General features: G+C 32.2%; 1 protein-coding gene across 1 annotated transcript in view; it reads right to left on the bottom strand.

Annotated features, from left to right (window-relative positions):
• The window catches only part of GCS2beta (glucosidase 2 subunit beta), a 116,452-nt gene that overhangs the window by 66,090 nt on the left and 24,713 nt on the right, over positions 1–25,649 (bottom strand). The window contains exons 2-4 of the mRNA XM_085809435.1: positions 19,439–19,555; positions 6,117–6,212; positions 714–771 (exon numbers count right to left, since the gene is read on the bottom strand). Of these exons, the coding sequence (XP_085665561.1) occupies positions 714–771; positions 6,117–6,212; positions 19,439–19,555 (271 nt within the window). The remainder of the gene's footprint in view (positions 1–713; positions 772–6,116; positions 6,213–19,438; positions 19,556–25,649) is intronic.

The raw sequence follows: 25,649 nt of genomic DNA, 5'->3' as shown, positions 1-25,649 counted from the left end.
CCTCCTTTTCAATGTCAGAAAACTTTATAGCTCAGTTTCTATTTTTTGTTTATCACTATTACATTAACAAGGCACTTATCACCCACATATCTTTAGAATTATTGCTATTCTACAAGGTGTAAAAGGTACATTCTACAAGGTGTAAAAAATAAAATAACGTTTGCAAACTATGAGTTTTCAGAGTTTGAAGTAGCTTTGTTTTTTAAATTAAAGCATAACTTAGTTGACTGATTGTAAGAAGCAAAATAAAGTAGATCTTTTGAAATAATATTTTTAATTAAGGTAATTTAGAACACACAATTTATGATGCATATTTTAACACATATATGATGCACATTAATAATTTTTATAACATTTTCATAATTATTTTAATTAATAAAAGATGGCGCTAATGATGTATCCAGTCAAACTTTGGTAAACTAAAACTGAAGAGAGACGGGAAAATTTTGAGTACTTAACATGATTTACGAACAATTAATGCTGATTTTAAATTCTAACTCTAAACCTTCAGTCAGACTTATCTGTGACTATGCCCATCCATTCTATACAAAGATGAAGACACATAACAGAATTAACTCAAAAATTCTTATATATGGCTTCACTTGGTACAGAATAGTAATTGTTTATATGCCACTTAACACCCTTTTTACATATTATTTATGGCATTGTTATATTACACAATTTAATAAAATAATTATGCATCAAATACTTACAAGCATGTGTTCACACAGTCAGCTGTACTATTGTATTCGTCACTGCCGTCACAACAATCTGAAAAATAAGCATTCAGTTATACTCAAAATGCAAAAGACAAAACAGATAACAAGTAATACATAATTTAAAAATTATAAACAAATTGGATACTTCTTTCATACCTTAAAACTCTGACAATTAAAAATACTCTATAATGGAGCAACAGAGTAAATAATGTTAAAAATTACAGATAACACTAAAAAAGGCAATATATAAAAAGATAAACAAATTAAAAACACTGCAATCTGTAACATACATTATAGATATCTCTAACACATCTCTATAAACATATCAGCATAGAGCAGTTTTGTAAAAATTAAGACATTTAGAATATGGGCATATAGGAAGCTTTACTTGATATTAAGCAAACATACGAGGGTAAGGAATGTATGCACTCTAAGAAATGAAATATACTTTAAAATGAAAATTAAAAAAGAAAAAAGATTAAGAAATGAAATGCTCGTGAAATGTGCAATATTATAAAAGACTCAAAGAAATTTATGTCTCAAATAACTAATGACAATGCAATTAATTGATTAGACTTCAGACCAGTAAAACTACACTGCCGGCTATTAAAACTGCTACACCATGAAAACAGTGTGAAATAAACATCAAATTTGCATGAAAGGTCCTACACACTGGGATATGCAAATGATTAACATTCCAGCATACACACTCAAAATAGGTATGAATAATGTTATCTACATTGTGTATAATAGGAAGATTCTGCAGTGGGATTTGGAAACCATATTGGAAATTAGTTGTGTGAAGACTGTGATATGCCTCATAAGAAGAAAAAATTCCTACCAGTCCTATTCGACTGCTGCAAGGGCCTATTGCAAATATGGAATCAATGGGTCCAAAAAGGACATACTAAATGCCATATAGGATCTCAGTGCCCTCGGTCACTAATGTCTGGGAGGAAATACATGCTATCCTCTCGTCCTTGTGGGATCATACAGCCATGTAAGGTCCCAATCACATTATGTTTTGGCTATGGGGGACTGGACGTCAAAAGGGACAATTCTCAGAACCCGCACATTTCCAGGAAACCCACATAGCTAGGTTACCATTTTTACTTACTACAAAGACTTGAACAGCAAGCAGTAATCGATTATCACTCAGATTGGGATCACATGATCCTTCAGAAGCACAACTTTCGTCCAATTGGTTGAGTCTATCCGGGACAGAGCTCCAGCTGAGACAATTTTTGGTGAGGTTTGAAAAAATCCCACGTAGCCGCAACATCATTTCCATAGCTAGGTGGGACTTCGCTTCCAGTGGCAGTCTTTTTACTAGAATTCCTCCCATTTAAACCAATGATACTATCATAATCTCGTTTCTCAGAAAAGTTCCATCTAGCAGGGACTGTCGCCACATGTGATAACAATTTAACGCAGCTCGAGTCATGAATTTAGCTCTTAGGCAAGACAAGTGTTTGCACAGACAGTGCAATGATGTCCACAGCACCACAGCTTTTCAGCCCATGGGAACCATTGTTGCTGCTTCCATTGATACTGCAGCAGAGACCAATGTGCCTAAAGTGGTATGACAAAAGATGATGTATGGTGATGTAATTAAACAAGGAGAGCAAATTCAAACTAGAAATACAGACTAGCGGTCAAAGACTATACAATTTCATTTCAATTTAATGTGGTTCAGTAACTCTGTCGTCATAATAAACTCAACTTAGACAGTGGTAATGGAAAGACTAATAATTACAAATTATCAGAGCTGGCAGGAACTAAAGCAGGGAGCAAGTGGAGGTCAGAAACACACTCTTGTCTTACACTCCAAAAACCTAAGTTTAAAAACTGCCTAAGTGATTTGCATTCTGGTGAGGAAATAGAAGTGGGAAATTATAGTAAAAGCTGAAATTGTAAACAACTGAGTAATTTACATAATAATAACTGCACATATCTTTGAAGAATAATTTTCTTTCTCTTTACATATTTAGTTCTTTTCTTCAACACGTTTCCCTTCACTTTAAAATTTTTAGATTTAATTAGATTTCTGTTATTCTAAAAGACTAAATGCATTTAGAATGTATGGAAAAAGCTGCTAATTTTATTTATTTAGTAATATAAACATTCAGAAGAAATATGAAATACATATGGTAAGGTCTGGTCACAGAGCTGGTGTGGTATAATTTTTAGAATTTAGTGACACACCGAGCAACAAAATCTAGAAATGGCAAAACTTTAAGAATTTAGAGCATGCATTGGAAGCAGAATTTAGAAAGGCAGCAGAGTTTAGGATCCACAGAGAGTGCGTCAAGTGGCAAAATGCGTAGCGCCAGCCCTGTGCACAATGCATTAAGACATATTAGACGAATCGTTTGAATTGTCAGTTTTCAGTTTCTTTATTAATAAAACAAATTCCTTTCTATAATTGCCTGCCCATATGATAAGATTAGAAGCATTTTTGATAATTTCTATGCTTGTGTCTAGTGAAAAGTAGAGAAAATAAAGGGAAGATAAAAATGTTACCAAAGCGATTCTAGTATCAGAAGTAAAATATTCAACTATTATGTTTTCATTATTCTTCCAGATGTTCTCCAAAAAGGAAGAAATTGTGTGTTACTACCATGGAGACATTTTTCATTTTGTCACATTTTTCTGGAATCTTTTAGAATCGTGGCTTCAAATCTTTCTAAACAGTCCAAGCTGCAATGTCTAAAATCCTAAAGAAAAATTACCCCTACCAATCACATAACAGCAAAAAGCCAGAAAGGTTTTGAAAAAAATTGAAGGAAAAAAGTGCAAAATTATTTTATAGAGAAAACTGATGCATATTCTGAGAATTCTGAACATTCTGAGAAATGGAAAAATCTCTTACCATAAAAAATTAAAAAAGCATTTTTAATTAATTACATAGATATTTCGCTTTTGCTAAAAACTGTTTCGTAAATGTGCTTTATATCATTATACTTTGCATATTTTTCAGATTTAAAACATTGTATAATATGTGGTGAAAATGGAACTTTATATTATGACAATGAAAAATAAAAATGCTTTATTTGAATGTTATTTTTAAATATAATTCCAATATATGACCATTATTTTAGTGAAATTTATCAATGTTAGAATGTTCTAAAAAAATCGTCAAAAAATTCCCAGATTTCAGAATTAAAAATTTCCTATAGAAACCGATCTTAAAATCGTCAAATTTAGTATTGTTTAATTCTTTTGAATTCACATCCCCAAAAGCGGAAAGTTGCTTGAGAGCTCTTCATTACAAAAAATGAAATAATTTCGAAAAGCTTATGTTTCACTTCTTGCTCAGAAACTCAAGTATTCTATCATTTTGTATTACAAATAGGAACAAATTATAACCCATGAACCCATTAAAAAAATAACCACTTTCATTTGTCAGTGAATCGTCAAAAATATTCTTGCAAAATGCTAATTCACTCAAAATGGCTGTCATAAAAACAGACAGAAATTTCAGATGATTAAAATTAAGGACCTTCTGCCAATTTTGGCCAAAATTAAGGAATTTTAAGGACCAAAAATCGATTCCAAAAAACTTAAGGACTTTTAAGAACTCTTAAGGACCATACGAACCCTGCTCTACACTCTTCCTAATATATTAGCTGCTGTTGAGAGCACTTCTGGTTCACAGCAGCTAGAATCATCTATAACAATAACCAATGGCACTACACATTATCATGTCTAAGTCCAGTAATGAGCTCTCACCATAGTACTGTCTAAAATTTGACACCACAAAATGTAATTTGTTGCCAAGTTTTATGCCTCTGCATTAGTCTACACTGTCAAGTCAGCCTACAGTAACTGTGGCTCAAGGTCCCGAGACATTGAATCTAGGAAGCAACCAGTGCCACACACATGGCAGTGTTTCAGTGTTATGTTAACATTCAAGAAGTTCCACTGTTCATGCAGCCATGCATATACGATATTTGTTATCACTAAATTATATTACTTTATTTCTTGGTCTACCGACAGATTTTAGACTTGTGTGGTTTATACAGTCCATTATTTCTATACCCAGACTACTATCATGCAAATCCTATATGAGCAATGGTGCCACGATAAAAACTTTACAAAAAAACTATAATCAGTCATATTGAGAACTTTATAATTTGCCTATACTGTGCCTTTTGATGTTGGTGAGGTACTGTGTCTCCTATGAGACAGTTTCCAATGCATTTAGGATGACAAACTACTTGTCTAGCTCCTGATTAGCCCTGTATTTACAAATAAACATCACATAAGAGTTAGTGGACACTGTTGGGCTTTGGAATATGTATGCATTCTGCATTTCTAATCATTTTCATGTCTGAGTTTGCTTTATATTTCCTATTAAATTCCATTCTATTCTGCTGATCCTTTATGGTGTTGCAATTTTTATAAAAATGAATGTGTATGAGAAGATGCAATAAAAATGACTGGAAAGTAATAGCAATATAGGTGTTTGTAGCATGGGATTGAAGACACAGCTAACCTGAATTAAAAAAAATAATAAAACTTTTCTAAACCCAAACACATATTTGACACAATTTACAAATGATGCAGGAAGTGTGGTCCACCATGTTTCATATTCAAATGAGCTTGCACATACTAGATTTGCGGGGGTAGGGGGGGTGAGTGTCACAAAAAGTGTAATTTATTAGTGTAACTAATGATATTTATTCTAAAACCTTCCAGAGCTTAGACATTATTGTGGTATGTTTGTTTTTCTGTAATCCCACAAGGAAAGTATCTGCTGGTGACAGATTCAATAATCTTGGTAGACTAAATCTGCCAAAGTCCTTTAGAGATAATCCAGTTACCAAAGAAAGAAGACAAGAATTCTATTACTGAATTGGCCATATAGCTTGGTGCATCATTTCCAGAAACCATGACATTTAGCTTTTTCCAGTAGTGTGAACAGTTGGATTACTTTCGGATGTACTTCCACTATTATCATGCAACCAATAGAAATGCATCCCATCAATTCCTCACTTGACAATGCGGCCAAACTTTTATGGGACTGATACGATACAATACGATGGTAACTTCTCATTCATTAGAATGCCTGATCATAAAACCTCACCACATTTTAGGACAAAGAAGGGGGCCTTACATTCGAGTAATAATATTATCAGCTGAATAAAAATATAAATAAATAAAAGGAATATTCTAAAAATGCATGTAATCGCATCTAAATATCCAAAAATAAAAACAGAAGCAAAGCAAAATGGCATGCTGGATCCTTAAACTGCATTTTTAATTTGGATGATCAGCTACTAAAAGCACAAGGTACTGATTTTTCTATAACATGTATACTGAAAATGAGTCTTATAATACCAAATAAATATTATGACTGGTGCTTCTAAAACAAAGATAATACTTTATACTTACCACAAATATTATCATTAACTCTTGAAGAAGGAATGTTTAAAGACACATGACCAGCATTAATACAGTGGAATACAGCATTGTCACATGCAGAAGTTCCTAGAATTAATTAAAATTATTAAAAGAATAGCAAAACAGTTTGTAATAGTCACTTTCTGGAAATTTAACACTTAATTAGATATTTAAAATAAAAGATATTGGGAAAACATTAATGTTTAAATAAGCAGTTCTGTAAAATAACAAATTTAGGTAACTATGTTCATTCTTTAAGCATTTTAATAGTTATGTAAATTATATCTGCAGTAAACAGACATGATGAAAATGCTTTTTCTAAGGCTTACTTGTAAGAAAAAAAAATATTCAACATATTAAAATAATTATATACAGAATTTTATTATCAAATAATGTTATTTCTATATAAAAAGAAATGATTACAATTCTTTAATTAACCTCTCACTGTTCACTGCAAATAGTATGACAGGCTAAAGTATCAATTTCTTTTTCAAATGCCTGTGATAACTGCTAGACAGAAAAAGGTCATAGCACATCCAGGCAGCTTTTCTTAGAAATATGCTTGCTGAAGACCACTCTGAATAGCAAGTTTCTACCCACAGTCAGGAGGGGAAAAGAAGAGAAAAAACACAGAAAAAATGGAAAGGGAAAAATTTCCATTTACTACTGTACTTCATATCAGTCAAAAAATAATTGCATTTACTCCAACATTGCAAGAAAATCTGACAACAATACACTGAACAGAGCAAAATTCCATTTGCTCATAGATGGAAAAAATCAGTTTTTACATCTTATTAGGAAAACTAGCCTGTATGTGATTTGAATTACATATATCAGTTCAAAAACACACTACTTTCCAAACATTATGCAAAAATAAATTCAACATAATTAGGAAATTTATGCTAAGACTCAAAATTTCAGGAACTAAATAGAAAACTTAGTCTTAAAATCAGGGTTTAAATTCAGCTGAAGCCCACCAGAAGCTCTTCTCAGTTTATGAATAAAAGAATAATTCGAGTCAGAGCCCCAAACAAGTTCAGCTGTTGTGCTTTAATTTAACATTTAATTATTTGCCATTAATTGGACATATCTTTTTTCATCAATTTACTTTTTATTTAATTTTAATTATTCATTTTTATTACTTTATTCACTTATTTTTATTTAGCTGTTGTGATGACCTTCTATAGGACTCCAGTGCTTCTAATTTCAGAAGTAAGCCCTGCTTATAATGATACATAAAATACGTTTTTTGGTGTTATATATGCTTAGCTACTTAAAAATACACTGATAGTGGAAGTTTTCACAGATAACTGCTCAGCCACCAAAGCCTTGACTAAATGGTGATCTCATGTTCCTCTTTTTTTAGGTTTATTGCAGATTTTTTTTTTTTAGTTTCATGTAGTGTTGCAAATTTTTTTTTTTAATGGACATCCAGATATATGGGAAACTGAAAGATAATTGAAGGTATCATAAGAACTGAAAATGAACTTCACTCTACAATATAACAAACCAACAGGTAACTCTGTGATTACCCTTTAACTCCTTTTAATTTTATACTCATAAAGAGCTACTTTCAACTTTTACCTAAAACAAGGATGGCAAACCTGTGGCACGCGACATGTACATATTAAATTGACTATTTATATTACTAAAATATTCTATGTGGGAGAACAAATCTGTCAAATTTGATGAAACATTAGAAAAAGGGGAGTGCACAATTCCAATTATTGCATCCAAAAGAGTAAAAACTTAAATCCTTGAAAGATAGAATGATCTCCCACAAAAACTTTTGGCCATGAAAAAATTTACCACAGCACTAATGTTTGGGTCCTCATATGCTTGTGAGCAAGTGTTTTCATAATTATAACATTCCTCGATACTTTGTCTAGATATTACGTCAAGGAACCTAGTGAACTAAGTAGCAAATTATTGTTGAATTCCAATAGTTACTACAACAGTTACGTAAGAAGGGTTAAAATACCCTTTTATTCACTCAAAGACATAATAACAGATGGCCCCTTCTCGGGCTTACAGGAAAGACTCCACTTGGGCTTTTAAATCAGAATAAGAAAATAAGAAACTAATCTAATACTAAACTAAACAGAGCTGAAGATAGACACAAATACCTAATGTAGTGGGCCCTTAAATTAAACCAGCCAGTGATTACAACAGGCACGTACAATATGGACGAGCATAACAGATTCAAGAACAAAGTAACAAGGCAAACAAATGCCACTATGGACTTCTAAGCACTCTCTTTTGAAGTAAGTTGAACTTCCTTTAAATACTTCTAACTCATTTGCATTCAATATGATTCTAAAAACTCATTCTGGCAGGGAGTTGAAAGGAAACGAGAATTGACAGGAAAAAGTTTCAAAATTAAAAATAATTCTTATAAAATTTAAAACACCTTACAAACTCTATAAAATTTACTGTAAGAATTTACCTTAGTTCAGATTTAAGAGAATCTTGTGTGCTGTTCAAGACAATAAGTTATGGCCCAAATATAAACGACACACCTAATAAGGTTCAGCAACAGATGTCAAACTAAATGGGATTAAATGCATGTAATAGTGTAACATTAGATGACTCTATTTTGAAAAGTAAAAAGTGTATATTGAGTGAAGCATCTTAAAGACACCGTCAAGTGAAAATATAAAGGTAATTAGTAATATATTTTGAATTGTATTGATAAATCTAATTTTTCATACTAAAACAATTAAAATCATCTAACACTGATTAGGTTTATTTTATTTTTTTCACTAAAAATAAAGGGTCTCTGCTTTACAACACTTTACATTAGCCTAATATTAAACTGAAATATTTTTAAATTAGAGGGTAAGTCAAAATGAATGCCCCAATTTCATAGGTCTACTAGGCAAAATGTAATTGCCTTCATTAAAAATGTACATACAGGCAGAGGTAATATAAGCAAGTATTGAACAGTTGCCAACAGATGGCTATGGAAGTCCAAATGTCATCATCGTTTCTGCGAAAACAGGCAGAAGAATAACACTTTTCTAAAATGGCAATGCAATAGCAAAAAGCATTTTGTGTGCTTGGGTTTCATATTAAAAAGGCTATTTTCAGTGTTCAGTACCAGTTCTGAACTAAAATACAGATAGACAGCACAGGTTCATAAGGCAATCAGTCGTTGGCATGCAAAATTTCAAGAGACAGGCTGCATTTGTAAAGGAAAATCAACAGGTCATCCTTCAGTAGAAGACATAGTTCAGGAAATTGTAGCCAACTATGTGAGAAGCCCTCAAAAATCGACATATCAAGCTAGCTGAGAACTGAACGTAACCCAGAAAACAGAGTGGAGAATTCTTGGAAGGTTTTCAAATGAAACTGTATCATTTGCAGTTGACACAACATCTGAAATGCCACCTCGATTATATTTCTGTGAGACACTTCTGACATGCATGAAGGATGACGAATTTTCGAAAAAGTTAGTATTCTGTGATGAATCAACTTTTCACATTTCTGGATTAGTAAATATGCATAATATGAGATTTTGGGGTACAGAAAATCTACATGCGCCAGTGCAATAGCAACGCGATTCCCCTAAGGTTAATGTGTCTTGTGCAATATCCTATGAAGCTATCTATGGTCTATTCTTTTTCTAAGAAACTACTGTGATAGGAGTAGTGTACCTCAATATGCTCAAATTATGGCATCTGCCTAGTTTCATTCTGCAGCAGGATGGTGCACCACCACATTTTATGACTAAAGTGCAGAGCCACCTCAATGACATGTTACCACAACTGTGGATTGGTCACGTAGCTACTGCAGACAATGCACCACCATGATCTCCAGATCTCACCCCATGTAATTTTCTCCAGTGGGTATTTGTAAAAGATCGTGTGTATGTGCTTCCAGGTCCAACGACCAGGACTGATTTGAAAGCCTGTATCTTAGCTGCCATCGCCAGCATCGATACAGACATGCTGCACAATGTTTGGCAAGAATTACATTTCAGACTTGATGTATGTCATATAACAAAGGGATGGCATATGAAACATTTGTGAGGAGTACATTCAAAACTTTCTTATATTACATCTGCATGAATGTACATCTTTAATGAATACACTTATTATATTTTGCGTAGTGTATCTACGAAATTGAGGCATTCATTTTGACGTACCTGTATTATTTATTCAATTTGCATTTGATGCAAGTTAATAACTATTCAGCAAATAAAGTTAAAGAATATAATTCAATAGTTTGAAATCAAAGCAAGGGTTTAAAGACGAATTTTAAAAAGAAATATAAAAACTGGCACACTGGACATGAGAAAATAAACCATTTAACTGGCATACTAAACGAAAAAGATTAGCCATCCTTGATCTAAAATATGCTCAGAAATTCTGTTCTACATTAACACCACACAAAAATTAATACAAATACATCCTACAAATTGCAAGAAATAATAGATACCTGCTGATTTGGGGGATGGACAAACTCAGCAACAAGATAGATCAATAGAAGTAATTCAATGAAAGTAAAGCTGCTACCAATCCACTAACAAAACAGATGTGTTGGAATTATATTACCTCTCCATACGACTTCCATATTAAGAAAATTATATAAGCAGACAAAAATCACATTTCCATTAATTTGGAAGTTAATTAAAAAAGAAAGAGCTAAAACAGATCCATCAAGCATATATACCACCTCCATCCATCACGAAGCAGTAGATGATGTTACACAGTATGTTGGTTCTACATCCTGGAAGTTAAAAACAAGAACTGCGAAACAAAGATTTCGGCATTCATACACAGTACATGGAAATTAAGGAATTTTTAAGGTCAATCAATGAAAATTATGAACCTTTCAGCAAATGGGAATTAAATAATTATCTATGTGATCAATTTATCCAGCTTCAGAAGAAAAGAGAAATATATAGAATGCATTATTATTAAGAATAATTTAATACTTAACTGTAAAAGAAAATAAAACTACCTAAAAGTTACCACATAATTTACATTAAATTAGGAACACAATTTATTGATAAATTAATATTTTATACTCACACATACTTTAAAAATTTAGAATCAAAAGACTATATTTTAATTTTTTTTAATTATTCAATCAATTCACAATCTTTGAAAATTTAAAGTTTAAAATAACAGATAATTTCAAGCATTATTTGTAATATTGTTTATAAAGTATTAGAACAATTATGCATTAGAACATAACAAAATGGCCACAGCAGTAAAAATTATTTCTCTTTTTAATCTGAAATGCTTCTGGATATTTTAGCTTATTTGAATCTACTTTCTTCAATTTAACTACTTTTTTAAGTTTATTTGCTCTAATAAACAAATCAGTATTTTTGTCTCTGCTTCATCTGCTAATTTGTTATTACCTTAAAAATTATGCTTGTAATGCCCACAGTCCGATGAGGGGAAGGAAAAAGACTGGTGAGAGAAATAATTAGTCCGACGAACCAATCACTGGCCACCTGTTGGTTTGTTGCACAGAAGGAATTAAACAAAAAAGAAAAGAAAGAGAACAAAATGGAAAGTGAGGGTAAGGGGACTTTTTTTGGCCCTGAATGTCGGAGGGGATGGTCAGATTTTGGTTGGAGGACTGTCGCCATTTTTTTTTTTTATGCAGGGATTGTATTCTTGTCCGGCAGGGAGAGACAGCTAGACTTATATATCAAATGACTGCAACCTATGCTATTATCTAATCAAGAGTTGTTTATTTCTTATTAAACAAACATTATTATTAAACAAAAAAATAAAGGGTGTCACCTTGTGTTGTTTGAAGAAACCATGTGTGAAAAAAAAAGATACCTACGCTATTAGAAAATATATAATAATTCACTTCCCAGCTATACGACAATGAAGGAGCCTCTATCAACTCACAATGCTTTTCAAAAGCACTTTACATTTGCTTCATACAGTTAATTTTTTCCTTAATAATTATCTCGCATTTTTTTATTCAATTTAAAAATTTCAATTTTTCTAAAAACTGCATATATTTGAAATATGTCAAAGTAGCTGCTTAATTTTATTTCCTAAGTAATTCAAACATTTGAGAATAGCTTCAAAATAGCTCCACGAAGTAATTAATATATGGTGCACTGAGAAACACATAAATATTTTAATTGCCAATTTCATTATTTTTATTAAAAAAAAAAAAGCTTCTACAGATACTTAACCATGTGATAAAATCAGAATCATTTTTACAGTTTTCTACACTTTTGAACAATGAAAATGAAAGAAAGAGAAGTATTTCTGGAATCAACATAAAAACTTTAAATTTTGTTTTCAATGCTTTTTTAAAAAATTCTCCAAACATTCAGAAAAATCCATCACAATTTTTACACCTGTCAGCTTTGTGAGAGTATAAAAACAAGTTTTTTTTTTAATTTAAAAAATATGTATAGTGAATTTGGACGAAAAAATAGGGCACATATATGTTTCGGAAACTATTACACAAGAATTTTAATCAAAAAAAAAGAAAAAATTTTTTTTTAAAGGAAAATCGGTCAAATGAAATTAATTTTAGCATAATTACAGTAATTTTGTTGCTTTTGCAGAAAAGTAATTTGGAAGCTGTGCTTTGTAACATTTATTAACTTTTTTTCAAGTTCAGAATCACAATAATCAAACATCGCCAAAATGAAAGATACACATATATTATACCATGATGGAAGGAAAAGATTTTATATTTTAACAAACTGTATATATACAGTAAATTTATATTTTTCTGAAAAATATAAATTTACTATATAATCATTTTTTCAGCGAATTCATAACTTTATTGTAATTGTTAAAAAAATCGTTATGAAATTTGTAAATCACCAAATCAGAATGTTTCAGTCAAACTAATCATAAAATCATTTCACTCAGCAAAGCACAGCAAATAAATTCATATTCCCAAAAGGGAAGAACTAATTTAAATTGAAAACAAACTCAAACAGTAAACTGATTATCTGCCAACAATATCTGCTTTTTTAAATACAGACTTAGTGACAAATCTCCAAACTGGCACAAGTTTTATACTTTTATATTAGACAGCGTGAAATTCAAAAGAAATTATTTCCCTGCATAATATCACAAAACTTAAAAACAGTTTTTGGTACTAGTTAGTTAATGGGACACCACACATAAATGCTGGGTAGTGGAAGCAATATGTAAAAATGTATAAATGACATATATACGAAAAAAATTAACTTCTAATAATGTATTAGACAATATAATATATATAATGTTTAATGCGCTCGATGTCAAATCTGTATAATCTGATTTTCTTAAAGCAAAACAGGCTGCTGTGTACATGGGAAGAACGCTCCTCTGGTATTTTTCTAAACAAAAACTTCAGAAAATTGCACAAATTCAGAATTGTGCATAGTCTTGGCATTTTGCACATTAAACGTTACACAGATATTCATATGATGACATAAATAGTTTGTGACCATTAAAATCACCAAGAATTATGTAAGTTGAAGGCAACTATTCAACAAGATAATTTAAGTCATTTTGATTGATGCTTGTACAATGAACTAGTACTGGAAAGTACAATGAACAAACTGTGATCAGCATGTTTTATTTTCATAAATCACAACATTCTGGAGGAAGGTTGTCAGCTGAAAGAAATCTGAAGGATATTCACGAACAGTTTGCCATTAGCACAGTCTGCATCATTAGTGTCATCATTTTTCACCAATGAATGCCTCTCAAAGTTATTTTTTTAATCAGGTTTTAAGAATGTTTCTTGCATAGCTAAACAAGCAGGATGGGGGACATCAATCAGACTTTTGATATTATCGAGACTGACATAAACTGTTGCAGTTCCTCAATATTAGAGTACTCATAATGAGTGCTTATCTTACTGATACTGCTGCTTAATTGGCTAAGGATGGAGATTTTTGGTTACTTTCAATCCAATTTCCACATTCTTACAGCCCAATTCATCAGATAACGTGAGGTAAGGAGGCCGACACCAATGCTCACATGCCCATCTATAATATTATCTTTCCTGGTGAAAGAGTACCTCCGAAGCTTAGCTTGGTGAACAGGTTTTACTAAAGTCTCTTGAAATGCCAAGCACACATGTAAATCTATCATACTTTTTATAGTTTCAAGATTTTGGTGGAAACTGCGACAGTTCCATGAAATGGTGGCCATTAAGCTTAATGTTTGTACTGTCGGTGCTGTTTCTTTTTATTTTCGTGAAAGCAGGTATTTGGGAACATCCAGCCCCTCTTCCACATCCATCTCAGAATCTATATTGTCTGAGCTGAAGCTCCCAAAAAAGCTCAAACTGGGATTTCCGAGAGGTTTTTAATTTTTCTTTGTTCCGTTGATTTTTAATTGTTGATGTTACTGATTTCTGAGATTTGTTCTTTTGCATATTCTGTGTCGGCTGTTTATTTGGTAGGCCTATTACAGTTTGTGTGCTTACTGATTTAAAGGATTTTAATGCACCGACACAGGACAAATATTTTCAGGGCTGAGCATCTGTTACTAATTTGTTTGCTTCTGCATAAGATATATTTTCCATTACTTTTACTGTCTACACCTCCCTTTTTTATTTCTACTTCAGACATTGTCATGAGAATGCTGTGTGGTTTCCTTTGCAATTTGCGCATAGTGGCTCAACATTGGAATTTTTGCTGTCATGGCGTTCCACAGAGCAGGGCGCACAAGTGATTTTGAAACAGCAGGACATTTTCAAATGGCCAAAGTGCTGGCACTGGAAACATGGCAAAGGGTTCAGTATGTAAGGTCTTATGGGGTATTGTTAGCACCGGGCCTTAATACTTTTTGGCAGATCAAGCAAACTGAAGGTCAGGATTGTACTAATCAACTGACCTTCTTTGTGCATCTTGATCCATCTTGCAGCACAGACATTCTGGTCAGACAACTCAGAGACAATTTCCTCTTCTGAAATGTAAAGGAGGTTAATCTCTGAGATAATACCATGAGAAAAATTGAGTGTTTTATGTGCTGACACTTTAACATCGATTTTTCCAAGTTTGTTCAATCCATGGAATGTTGCAGACTGAGTAGCTGATATAGTTTCAACAAGATCTCCAGAGCACAACCGTTTGATATTCTTCAGTTCCCCAATTGAAGATTGTATGTACTTTTGATTTAAGAATGGTGACACCTTTTTGAGATTGCCTGCGAAATCGTTTATGACAAGAAATTGCGGTGGCCTTACTGGATTTATATCTGGATTTGCATTTACATTATTTTTTACTCATTTTGATGCATAATTATGCTCATTTTTATATATTAAATTTTTTTGAGCCATATTGAAAGAAAAAAATTAAGATTCGGACCTGGCAGCCCCACCCACCACACAGCCCAACAATGGGATGCAGAAACATGTGCCAGGGTTAAGTGGGTCTATACGCAATCTGAAGCCCCACAGTCAGCTTTCCCAAAAGCAAGAACCCCGGAAAGCTTATCCCCAAGCCACTGACCCTAAGGACGATTGACACTAGTGGGAACAACTAAGTGCTTCCCGTTTCAATCTGAAGCAGAATCCAAAGCAGTGTGTTGGGGACAGTACCTCGCCCTTCAACTACAAGGACTCTCCATTCCAGGGTTATGGGTCAAAATGCACGGCAAACGCATAGATGGTTTTCTCTCTGTGAGAAACTAGAAACAAAGGGATGTATTAGAATCTCACTTTGTGCCCAAATCTCTGAAAAGGAAAACCACAAGGGCAGAAGAAAAGAAATTAGCACAGATAAATAATATTCTGCCAAAGATAAAGAGAGATGAAAAAGAAAGGAGGAAAGATCACTAGGGCTCCAGGATCATGACCCCCGTCTCACCAAGATGATCCCCTGAAGAGCTATTGCCTCACAAGTACTCACAAAAGTGAGCCCCTGATGAGCATGCACTAAAAACTGTTTGTGTGTTGACTGACTTTAGAGCAGCAGTGTAGGGCTGCATCCACAAAAATATTCCTAGTACATGAATTATTAATTTTATATTCACCATATTTAAAAGTTCTTTAATAAATAAAAGTTTTCCTTTGTACTTGGCAGTTTCTCAGTACAAAAGTGTAAGAAAGTTAATGAAATTAGCCAAAGAACATAAAATGTACAACATCAAATTAAAAGCTAATATGTTTTACATCAGAAATGAATTGTTAATAGTTCAATAACCTGAATCATGCATCATGAAGAGTGCTAATGACTATCCTCTTTGTTTCTGTATATGGCACATTTCTGGTTCCTTTGACACACTAGAGTGACCAATTGACAACCAATTACAGAATTGGTTGACATTAAATGTTTTTAATGAATAACCAGCTTTAAGCTGGCAAGAAACTTCTGCTTAAATTTCAGAAAGCAAATTACCATTAAATGTTTTAATAAGAAATACATTTCTGAGGTAGCTTTTGGGAAAATTAAGTCATCCTTTAATTCCTTGTATTAAAGGTTAAAGATATTACATTATATGAAACACCATGCGAAAGCCATCTTGAAAAATTTCAACTGACATATATTATCATGAAATGTTACTTAGTAATAACTTTCTTCATGAAAATAAGGTAAAGTTGCATTTTTACCTAATTTTAGATTTTACACTACCATGCTTTGCTTCCAGTTTGATAAAAGTCGATGGCTTGTAAATATATCATCAAAAAAATGACATAAGAAAAGGGTCAAAAATTAATTTGAGATTTTTTTCTTCTTCAAGATTTGCTGAATAACTTAACAAGAAAGTGCAAAAAACACACATTTTCAGTCCTCATTTCACAAGCTTTATATGGGCATGCATATTGCAAAGTACTTATTCTTCTAGGTTGATACAATGCAAAAACATATAGCATAGTAAGCATACATGATCATCAGCAAGGAAAGTCTAAGACAGAGGTTGCAAGAGAGAAGGAAAAAATGAGGGACTAATATCAAGTATGGTCTCCTCTAAAAGTGATACATTTCTCACAACATGACTCCATATAGTGGAACTGAGGCAGTTTATGTGTCAGTGATGCCTCAAGTCCTGGAGGATTCTGGGAGGGAAAAGATGAGTTGCAATTGCCCTCCTAAGAGCATCCCAGACTGTTCTATAAGGTTTAGGTCTAGAGATTTGTTTGCCCAATCGATCTTGTTAATAACATCACTTTCCAAAATATCATCCACAATATTAGCCCTATGCGCACAAGCAATGCCGTCTATAAAAATGAACTGAGGGCCAAGTGCACCGCTGAAAAGGAGAACATAGGCCTCTTAGATCTCTTCCCTACACCTTGCAGCAATCTCAGAGCCTTCATCACCATCCAACAAGATGTTTGCTCAAACTATCAAATATCCATTGCCATATTGGGCCTTTCTCAAATACTGGAGGTCAGGCAGCAGGTTCCTAATTTTCACCAGATTAAGAGAATCAGTGGAATCAATGGAATCTTAATCAGGACTCATGTAAAACGAACAATGCCCACTGATATCATTAACAAAATTGGAAGTTTTCCACATTGTTAAAAATGCTCTTTTAATTGCAGGAGTAAGCAGGTCTTTTTGCAAACAGATTTTTTTCATGTAGCATCCCAAAAACAGTAACCCCTTCTTTTTGTGGCCACATGAAGGTCAAAAGAGAGCTGAAAACTGCTGCATTTCCAAAATATTGTACAACCTAAATGAATAAATATTGATCTTTACTGAATATCATGGCCTTTGGATAGCCTTGAACAGGCTTTTTCTCAACAAAGGCAATATCCTAAATCGTTTCCGTAAGTTGAACACACTCATTGACACACAAATCTCTAACTTGCATACGAGACAGCCCAGCTTTCAAGCTCTCTGAATTTCTTCACCTTATTTTATTATCCAAACATTGATGGTTGCTCATTTTAACAGTCTGCTTTTGAATTTGGAAAGAAACCAAGAAAATCACTAAAAAGTGAGAGTGAACACAAAGTGGAAAAAGCCACGTGCTCTTTTAACACTGCTTACCTTAAATACTCATCTTACATGACTGTATTTGTTTGGGCAATTCAAAAGTACATAATAGTGTTTTTTGTTTGGAAACATAAATTGAAAACATATATCTTTCACGGAAAAAAATCATCAAAATATGCAAATTTTCTTAATTCTGAAAATTGGTATAAAGTGACCCTACAATCATCTTGAATTAGAATCTTTCTATCCACCCTAAAACCATAGCATCTTTTAGCATAAAGGTTTATGCTAAAAATTTAACAAAAATGAGAAAAATGCAGTAATACAGAAAAGTACAAATTTCATTCATAGCAAGAAAGTCTTTTTTGTCAGTTCAACAATCAAAGCAGATTGCAAGATAAAAATGCACTTCCTTCCCACCACACCTCTTGAAATGAAGGAAAGGGAAGCATTTTCATCACACGGCTGACGTAAGCCCGCTTTCAGCTTGAAAAGGAATCTTGTATATGCTTGAAGTGGATTTTTTTAAATTTAGAAACAAACAAGCTGTTACATTTTTCTGCCAAAGTTGCACAAATGCAACAATCTAGCTTTTAAAGAAAATATAAGTTATTGAAAAAGATATAAAAATGAAGCAATTTTCAAAAAATATAATTTCCTGGGAAATTTTTTTAACCAATTAGAAGTGTGCTTAATACATATTCATTTTCACCAAAATTATTGATATTTATTGACTGATTATGATTGACTTTCTGAAGTTTCTCTCATTTTGATGTGAATACTAGGCAAGTACTTTCAAAATTTCTTTTGCAAAGTCATAATGAGTAACATAGATATAAGATGCATCTCCCTAAATCTCTCTAAGAGTATCCCCCATTAAAACACTCTTACTGGGGTAGATAACTCTTATATTTCTGATACATCAACAAACAAACAAACAAAAAAAAAAAAAAAAAAAAAAAAGTTATATTTAACAATTATAAATTATATTTAGCAATTTAAAGCATTTTTTAAAAAATGGGGGGATGATGACAGTAATTTTTATTTTTTTATTTTTAGGAACAAGGAGACAAATTATTAAATCAGAGTGAAAAAGCTTCTGACCAAGTATTAATTAAACACTACGAAGAGGTCTACAATCCACAGGGAAAAAGTAAATCCTACATTTCTTAAATGAACATAATATAAAATATTAATTTAAAAAGTTCTTATTATATTTTACACAATCTGCAAATTGTCCCCATTCAGTACTTTCACATCAATATTTAATTTATTACAATTTAATTTACTTGAAGTAAATGTCTCACTATCACTACTCTTCACAACTTTATAACTGCATCATTTTTATATCAACTTTTTATGCTTAGTCTCCACCTCTTTAAATCACCAAAGAAGCCTACATCTGCTTCCAGACATTTAATAAATTTCTCACCCGGTTCGTCACTTCCATCCAAGCAATCACAGTAGTCATCATTCACAAAACTAAATGGAATTGTACTTGAGCCATCTATACAGTTGAAATCTTTTTCAGGCACATAGAAAACTTTCTCTGCAAGAAAAATCTAAAATTATATTTAGAAACTAAATGACAACACTAAAGCTTTAAACAATTTATATAAGAAACACACATTACTAATCTAAAGGGAACATTCATATTTATGATGAGATAATAAGCTAACAAAAAATATGTATGACTACAATAATAAAAATTGTAAATTATCCAATGTTTTGAATTATAAATACTCCAAGAAAACTAAGAGAAGTACAATTAATAAGCAACTTCTTTTTTTAAAAAATAGGATACATACAAGAGTGCATTAATTCTGAATTACAATATTCACCAATAATAACGTTTCTTAACACCACCTTTTTCTAGCATACCTATGTACTTATTTTTAGTTTGTTCTGTAAGATAATGGGAGATTACCATGATCACTTCATTCAATCAGTACATTTTCTAAAATCAATAAATTTGCATACTGTGCACAAAAGCTTTGAAAAATATGTACAGCAACATGCTGAACATATTAACATCTGCACACTTAATATTTATAATAATACTCTTACGTCTCTAGCTGTGACTTCAGGAGATTTTCTACTACAGTTACAAAGAAGCACTGAGATGTGGTGGGCAAAGCTTGCAGGGAAGGAGGAGAGTAAGTGAGAGGCCGCTATGTATACCGCCTGGTTGGAACGTTGAGTGAACTGCAAGGTCCCACTGTGGTAAGTAGCTGTTACAGGAAATTTAAAGTTGGAGGAAGAGAACCCGTGTAACCTAGAATCTTCTAGCAGAAATAAAAGGATTATACTAGTTTATCTCAATATGGCGTAAATTCATTTTTACATCACCTTGACTTAAGTGTTAAAGTGGCAGCTAGCTGATGAATTTACAACAATAAGCTGTGTTTTTAGCTATCTTGAACATGAATTAGGAAGAAATGTCAAAAAGAGAGTATTAAAATCGCAAATAATGAAATGTAGCTAATATAAACACAATACAAAAATATTTTTAATTCTTTAATAGCCATCTCTTTAAGATAAAATCAACTGGTTAGCGTAAAATTACCTTACGTTATATAATTAGAAGGAATGTATCCCTAGGAAGGCCTATAAATGATAAACTCAACCATATGCTTACATACGAAACCATCACAACAGACGACATTCTAACATCATACCAGGCGACGACATTTCATACGACCATCACAACAGACATTCTGAACATGGAAAACCGAGTGAATAGAACATAACTTTTCAATTCTTTACATTCCTCAAGAATAAGATATACTAATTTGAAGTAACATGGGGTTGTCAGAAGGCCTACCTTACTAAGAGATTCAGGGAATGGAATTAAGGTAATTCGTGCGATTGTCACTTTCTCATCCAACAGATTATGTCTAGCGTGTGGAAATGAGAAAATTATTTATATTTCAGCTTCGGTGAACCAACAGAGCTAAATTATGCGCCTGCTTAATGCTGTTGGCTGAAAATCATTCTAACACTTAAACAGATGTCTGAACTAATCCATGAGACTTAGAATGGAAATCTTTATTATCTTCACTGCATATTGGGTCAGAATCACATAAATGCTGACTTATGTTCATGTGAATTTATTTTAAAGAAGTATAATGTATTTAGTAGCGAACTAAAATAAATATTTGATCAGCTGTACATAAAGAGTGAGGAAAATGATATTGAGCACAGTTTAGCATTCAAAAAAGTCTAGAAGATGTAATCTTAACATTAAATAGAAAATCTGTAGCAATTAAGTTGGGTCTGAAGTCAGAGACAAAGGCTCAAGAAATGGCTTCAGAAAGTTTTACTCCCAAAATTAAACTTTCCGACATTTAGTGCAAATTTGGAGAAGCGGATAACTTTTAATGATATGTTTAATGCATGTGTGCATAGTAATCCTATGAGGGTTGTAATCCTAGGGGTTACAAGACTGATAACAAAATAAATACATTTATTGCGAATGCTAAATATATCTACAGTAAAAAATATCACAATTTGCTCAAGCGCACAAAATTCTTTCAACCAGACATATAAAAGAGAATTGAATATATAAAAAATAATAATTTGTGTTTCAATTGTCTTTCAAACATGCATAAGGTTAAAAACTGTAAATGTGTACATGAATGTAAACATTGTAGAAAGCTTTATCCCATGTAACATGTATACAGAGGTTAAACATATCACAGCACAAATCTTTTCCTTCGATGCACGCCAACCCATTTATTCCTAAAAGTCATAACTGGTCAAATCCTACTATACAATCCAAAGACTAGCCAAATCAACTATGGTCCATGCAAGTGCTTCAAACACAGCATAGTCAAATTTTACTCTACAGTGATTACAATTCAGAATGCAAAAAAAGAGTAAAATACAGATGTTTGCTGGATACTGGAAGTCAAATTTCAGTCATTACTAGAGAGTGCACAGAAAGTTTGGGTTTGAATGTGAAAGATAGTTTAATTTCAGTTTCAGGTCCAGGCACTTTTAACACTGTGAGTAATTGAGAAGTTGATTCATTGTTTATTTCCCATTTTAATAATGACTTCAAAATTTCAACTACTGCTTCTATTTAAAGACAATCTCCCTTTTGTGTATTTAACCTAATGATATTGGTGGTGACTTTAGTGATCTGGTTTTAGCTGATCTATCATTTTATAAATCAAGTAGAGTTGACATTTTATTAAAAATAAATGTATTTTTAATTTTAATAAACGGAAACATGATAAGTGTGATGAAAATTTACCTTTTGCCGGTTTCAAAACTAGGTTGGATTAATGCAAGGGCAACAGTTTTTGAGATTTCTAAACAGAGTAATACAGTCAGTAAAACACGTAAGGTTAAATACTGAAGAATTAGTTATGTTATGTAGAAGTGAAGGGGCCACCTAATATTTACACTAAGTAAGGTAGGTATTAGCCCCACACACTAACTAGAAAACTAACAACATTCTGGCATCATTCCTCGAGTCGTGATGGAAATTGCGACTCCAGACCATCACTACAAATTCTGCCACTACCGGCGGCATCAATAGTACTCCTAACCTTTCAGCAGTAAATTAGCTCAAGTAAAATGGATTACATTACAAGATATTATACATAGTTGTACAGGTGTATGTTTCAAGATGTTATCTACTGTCATGGGTACAGGCATCATGTTTCAGGACATTATATATTGCAGTGGAAATACAATAGGCATGATGTTCCCATGTTACAAATCATTTTTGCACACATGATCTGTTTACATCAGTGTTTATTACCAGAAATAAGTTAGAACTATAAAATTGTTTACAAAGCTTACATTTAAATACATAATAAGTATAGTTGCGCTAAAACTTTAGCAGTTCAATTTTGATGATTCATTATGTGCTGTAATATATGTTTTTGTGATAATTGATTTTCAGAAATTACATTATATCAAACAGTACATACTCACATGTAAAGCTTGATCATGACATTATAAATTGTGAGGGCTAGAAGCAACTTATTTCTAGTTTATAGATCTTGTTTACATCATTATTTACAATCAGCAGTCAAAATTTTAAAAAAAATATAAAATAATAATAAAAAGGACATAAATAAATAAGTTTGAAAACAGAAGGAAAAAAAAAATAGCTTCATCTGCATACTTATGCATACTACGTTCTTTTAGATATATCTGCATACATATTCTGATAAATTGCATAATTATTTTTGTAAGTTCACTGTGCGTTTTTACAATAATCAGTTTACAAAAATTACATTTAATGATACTTTACATTGTTAATACTTTAGCAATTAGTATACCCTGGTAATTTATTATGTGTGTTCGCTTTTCAGCTGATGATACCTTATGTTACATAGAAATCTAGGGGTCATCTATTATTTACCTTATTATGTGTCTTGCCTTAATTAGAATAAACTAAATAGAAAGTAGCCCAAGTCATTTTGGAAATTAGAAAGTATCCCAGAGTCATAGCTTCTTATAGCAGAAGAAAGGTTATCAGGGTTCATACACATTTCTGCACACGGAAATTAAATACTTTTAAGGACTTTTAAAGACCATTAATGAAAAAAATTAAGGACCTATGAGAAAATGGGAACTGAATAAATTCAATTAAAAATATTATCTATGCCCGAACTTCCCTTACCATCCTAAATCTGTAATACCATCCTAAAAATAAAATAGATCTGTTAGTAGGATGCATTATTATTAAACATAACTTAATAACATAATTATTAATAAGTTTGAGAATAAAATAAACTTTATGAAATTTATCAAGTACAATTAAATATTTTACACTTATAATAGTCAGACATATTTGAAAGAAGATAAGTGACATTTTATTTACATTTTACTAACAGTTAGCTTTATGTTGATTTATTTTTTATGTCTCATTTTGTCAAATACTTTCTCAGTCTAGAGGTTTAGTATATAGCAGGTAGATTTTTATGTCAAGTGGTACAGGTTACAATGAGAAGTAAAATCATAATTAGCATCATTCATAACAAAAGACTGGCTGTTGTCACCGCTGTTGCTTGCCTACAAAGAGACCTGCTGATCAGATCAAACCTAAAAGGCCTGATCTAGGCACAGTTGGCAGGTTTTGAAAGTTGGTTGGGCTCTGTCTGATGCAGTTAGCTTCATGTAGAGTTCCAGGGGTTGTAACCCAGTTAATATACTTTAAGACAGCAGAACTTCACGAACCACTACATATATAATTTTTTATTTGGCGAACCATTAATATGAATTAAAAAAAGGTAAATACATATACACTAATAATCAGAAAACTACACATATTTTGTTCACACTGAAAAATTACATGAAAAGTACAAAAATCTTACCTTCTTGTACACAAAGATTCACATTTCCATATCACTGAAAAGGAACTTCACGAAAAGCAAGAACAAATCAGCAAACACAGAGCAACATCAATAAACTGACTGACAGTATTATGCCGCCAATTTTTAATTATTGTAAACATAATACTCATCGCTTACTCAGCAATGGCACCATCGATCAACAGTTAGACAAAACAAAAATGGCAAAAACGGAAACTTCCAGTGATGGAATTATGAACAAGAACACAGATGGTTCTCATAAAAAATCCATCAAGCTGCCTATTGACACAGAGAAAAACTGTGTTATTAACGACTACAATAGCATATGTTTGAAATTCAAAAGGAAAGAAAATTCCAGTTCGCTCTATTACTGATAACAGCAGCATATCCATGGATATCAACTCTCATTTTCAAATGTCGCTAGATACACCTGCAAAAGTAGCTAAATTCAGAAGGAATTTCGCTAAAAGTAGTGGCTAAAATTTTAAAAAAGTACAATGCATATTCTATAATAGGTTTTGTTAGTCGTCATTTTTTAAACTGAATCTTCATAAAAATTTTAATAACATCCCAATTTTTCTGCGGGCCAGCAAAATACTATTACGGACCATGCAACTGCTGCTTTAAGGTTCCAATAAGCCACTACAGCACCAGAGGTGATAAGTTGTTTTGCATTATTTTAAGTCTCACTAGATGCGAAGAATAAGTTTCACATGAATTTTTACACTTTTGTGTTTTATCTTGTGAACATAGTAAGGATTAATGACAGGCAATAACTCGATTTAATATGCAGAGCTAATTTTTAAGGGTAAGAAGTTAACAAATAACTAAATTAGGCAATTAGATTAACCTTAGTCATTATGGATTTACATTACCACTATTAAATTTTATTTATTTTCTAACAATATTTGTTAAAAAAGCCCTATCAAAATCATAATCTAATAAAATTTCAGTTTAAAATACATGTAACTTATGACGTTGATTCTTAAATGATATTAGGATAATTAAACATTAAAAGCTATAAAACATTTATGTTTTGTAGCAACAACACTCAATAAAATATTTATGTGTCTTGCCTTAATTGGAAGCCTTTCCAAGACATTTTGGCTAATTTATATCAATTTCCTGCAAGCAAGCAGGGATCAGAAACACATTCTGCCTTACATTACAAAAACATCAGTTTAAAAACTGTTTAGGTGATTTGCATTCTGGTGAGGAAATAGGAAATTATAGTAAAAGCTGAAATTATAAGCAACTGGGTAATTTACGTAATAACTGCACATATCTCTGAAGAATAATTTTCTTTCTCTT

Source organism: Stegodyphus dumicola, chromosome X2, assembly GCF_044657685.1.
Source record: "Stegodyphus dumicola isolate Sdum_Otavi_A_Nest chromosome X2, ASM4465768v1".
In the NCBI taxonomy this organism is placed as follows: domain Eukaryota; kingdom Metazoa; phylum Arthropoda; class Arachnida; order Araneae; family Eresidae; genus Stegodyphus; species Stegodyphus dumicola.
Note: the sequence above shows the minus strand (reverse complement) of the source record. Positions and strands in the feature narration are given on the sequence as shown.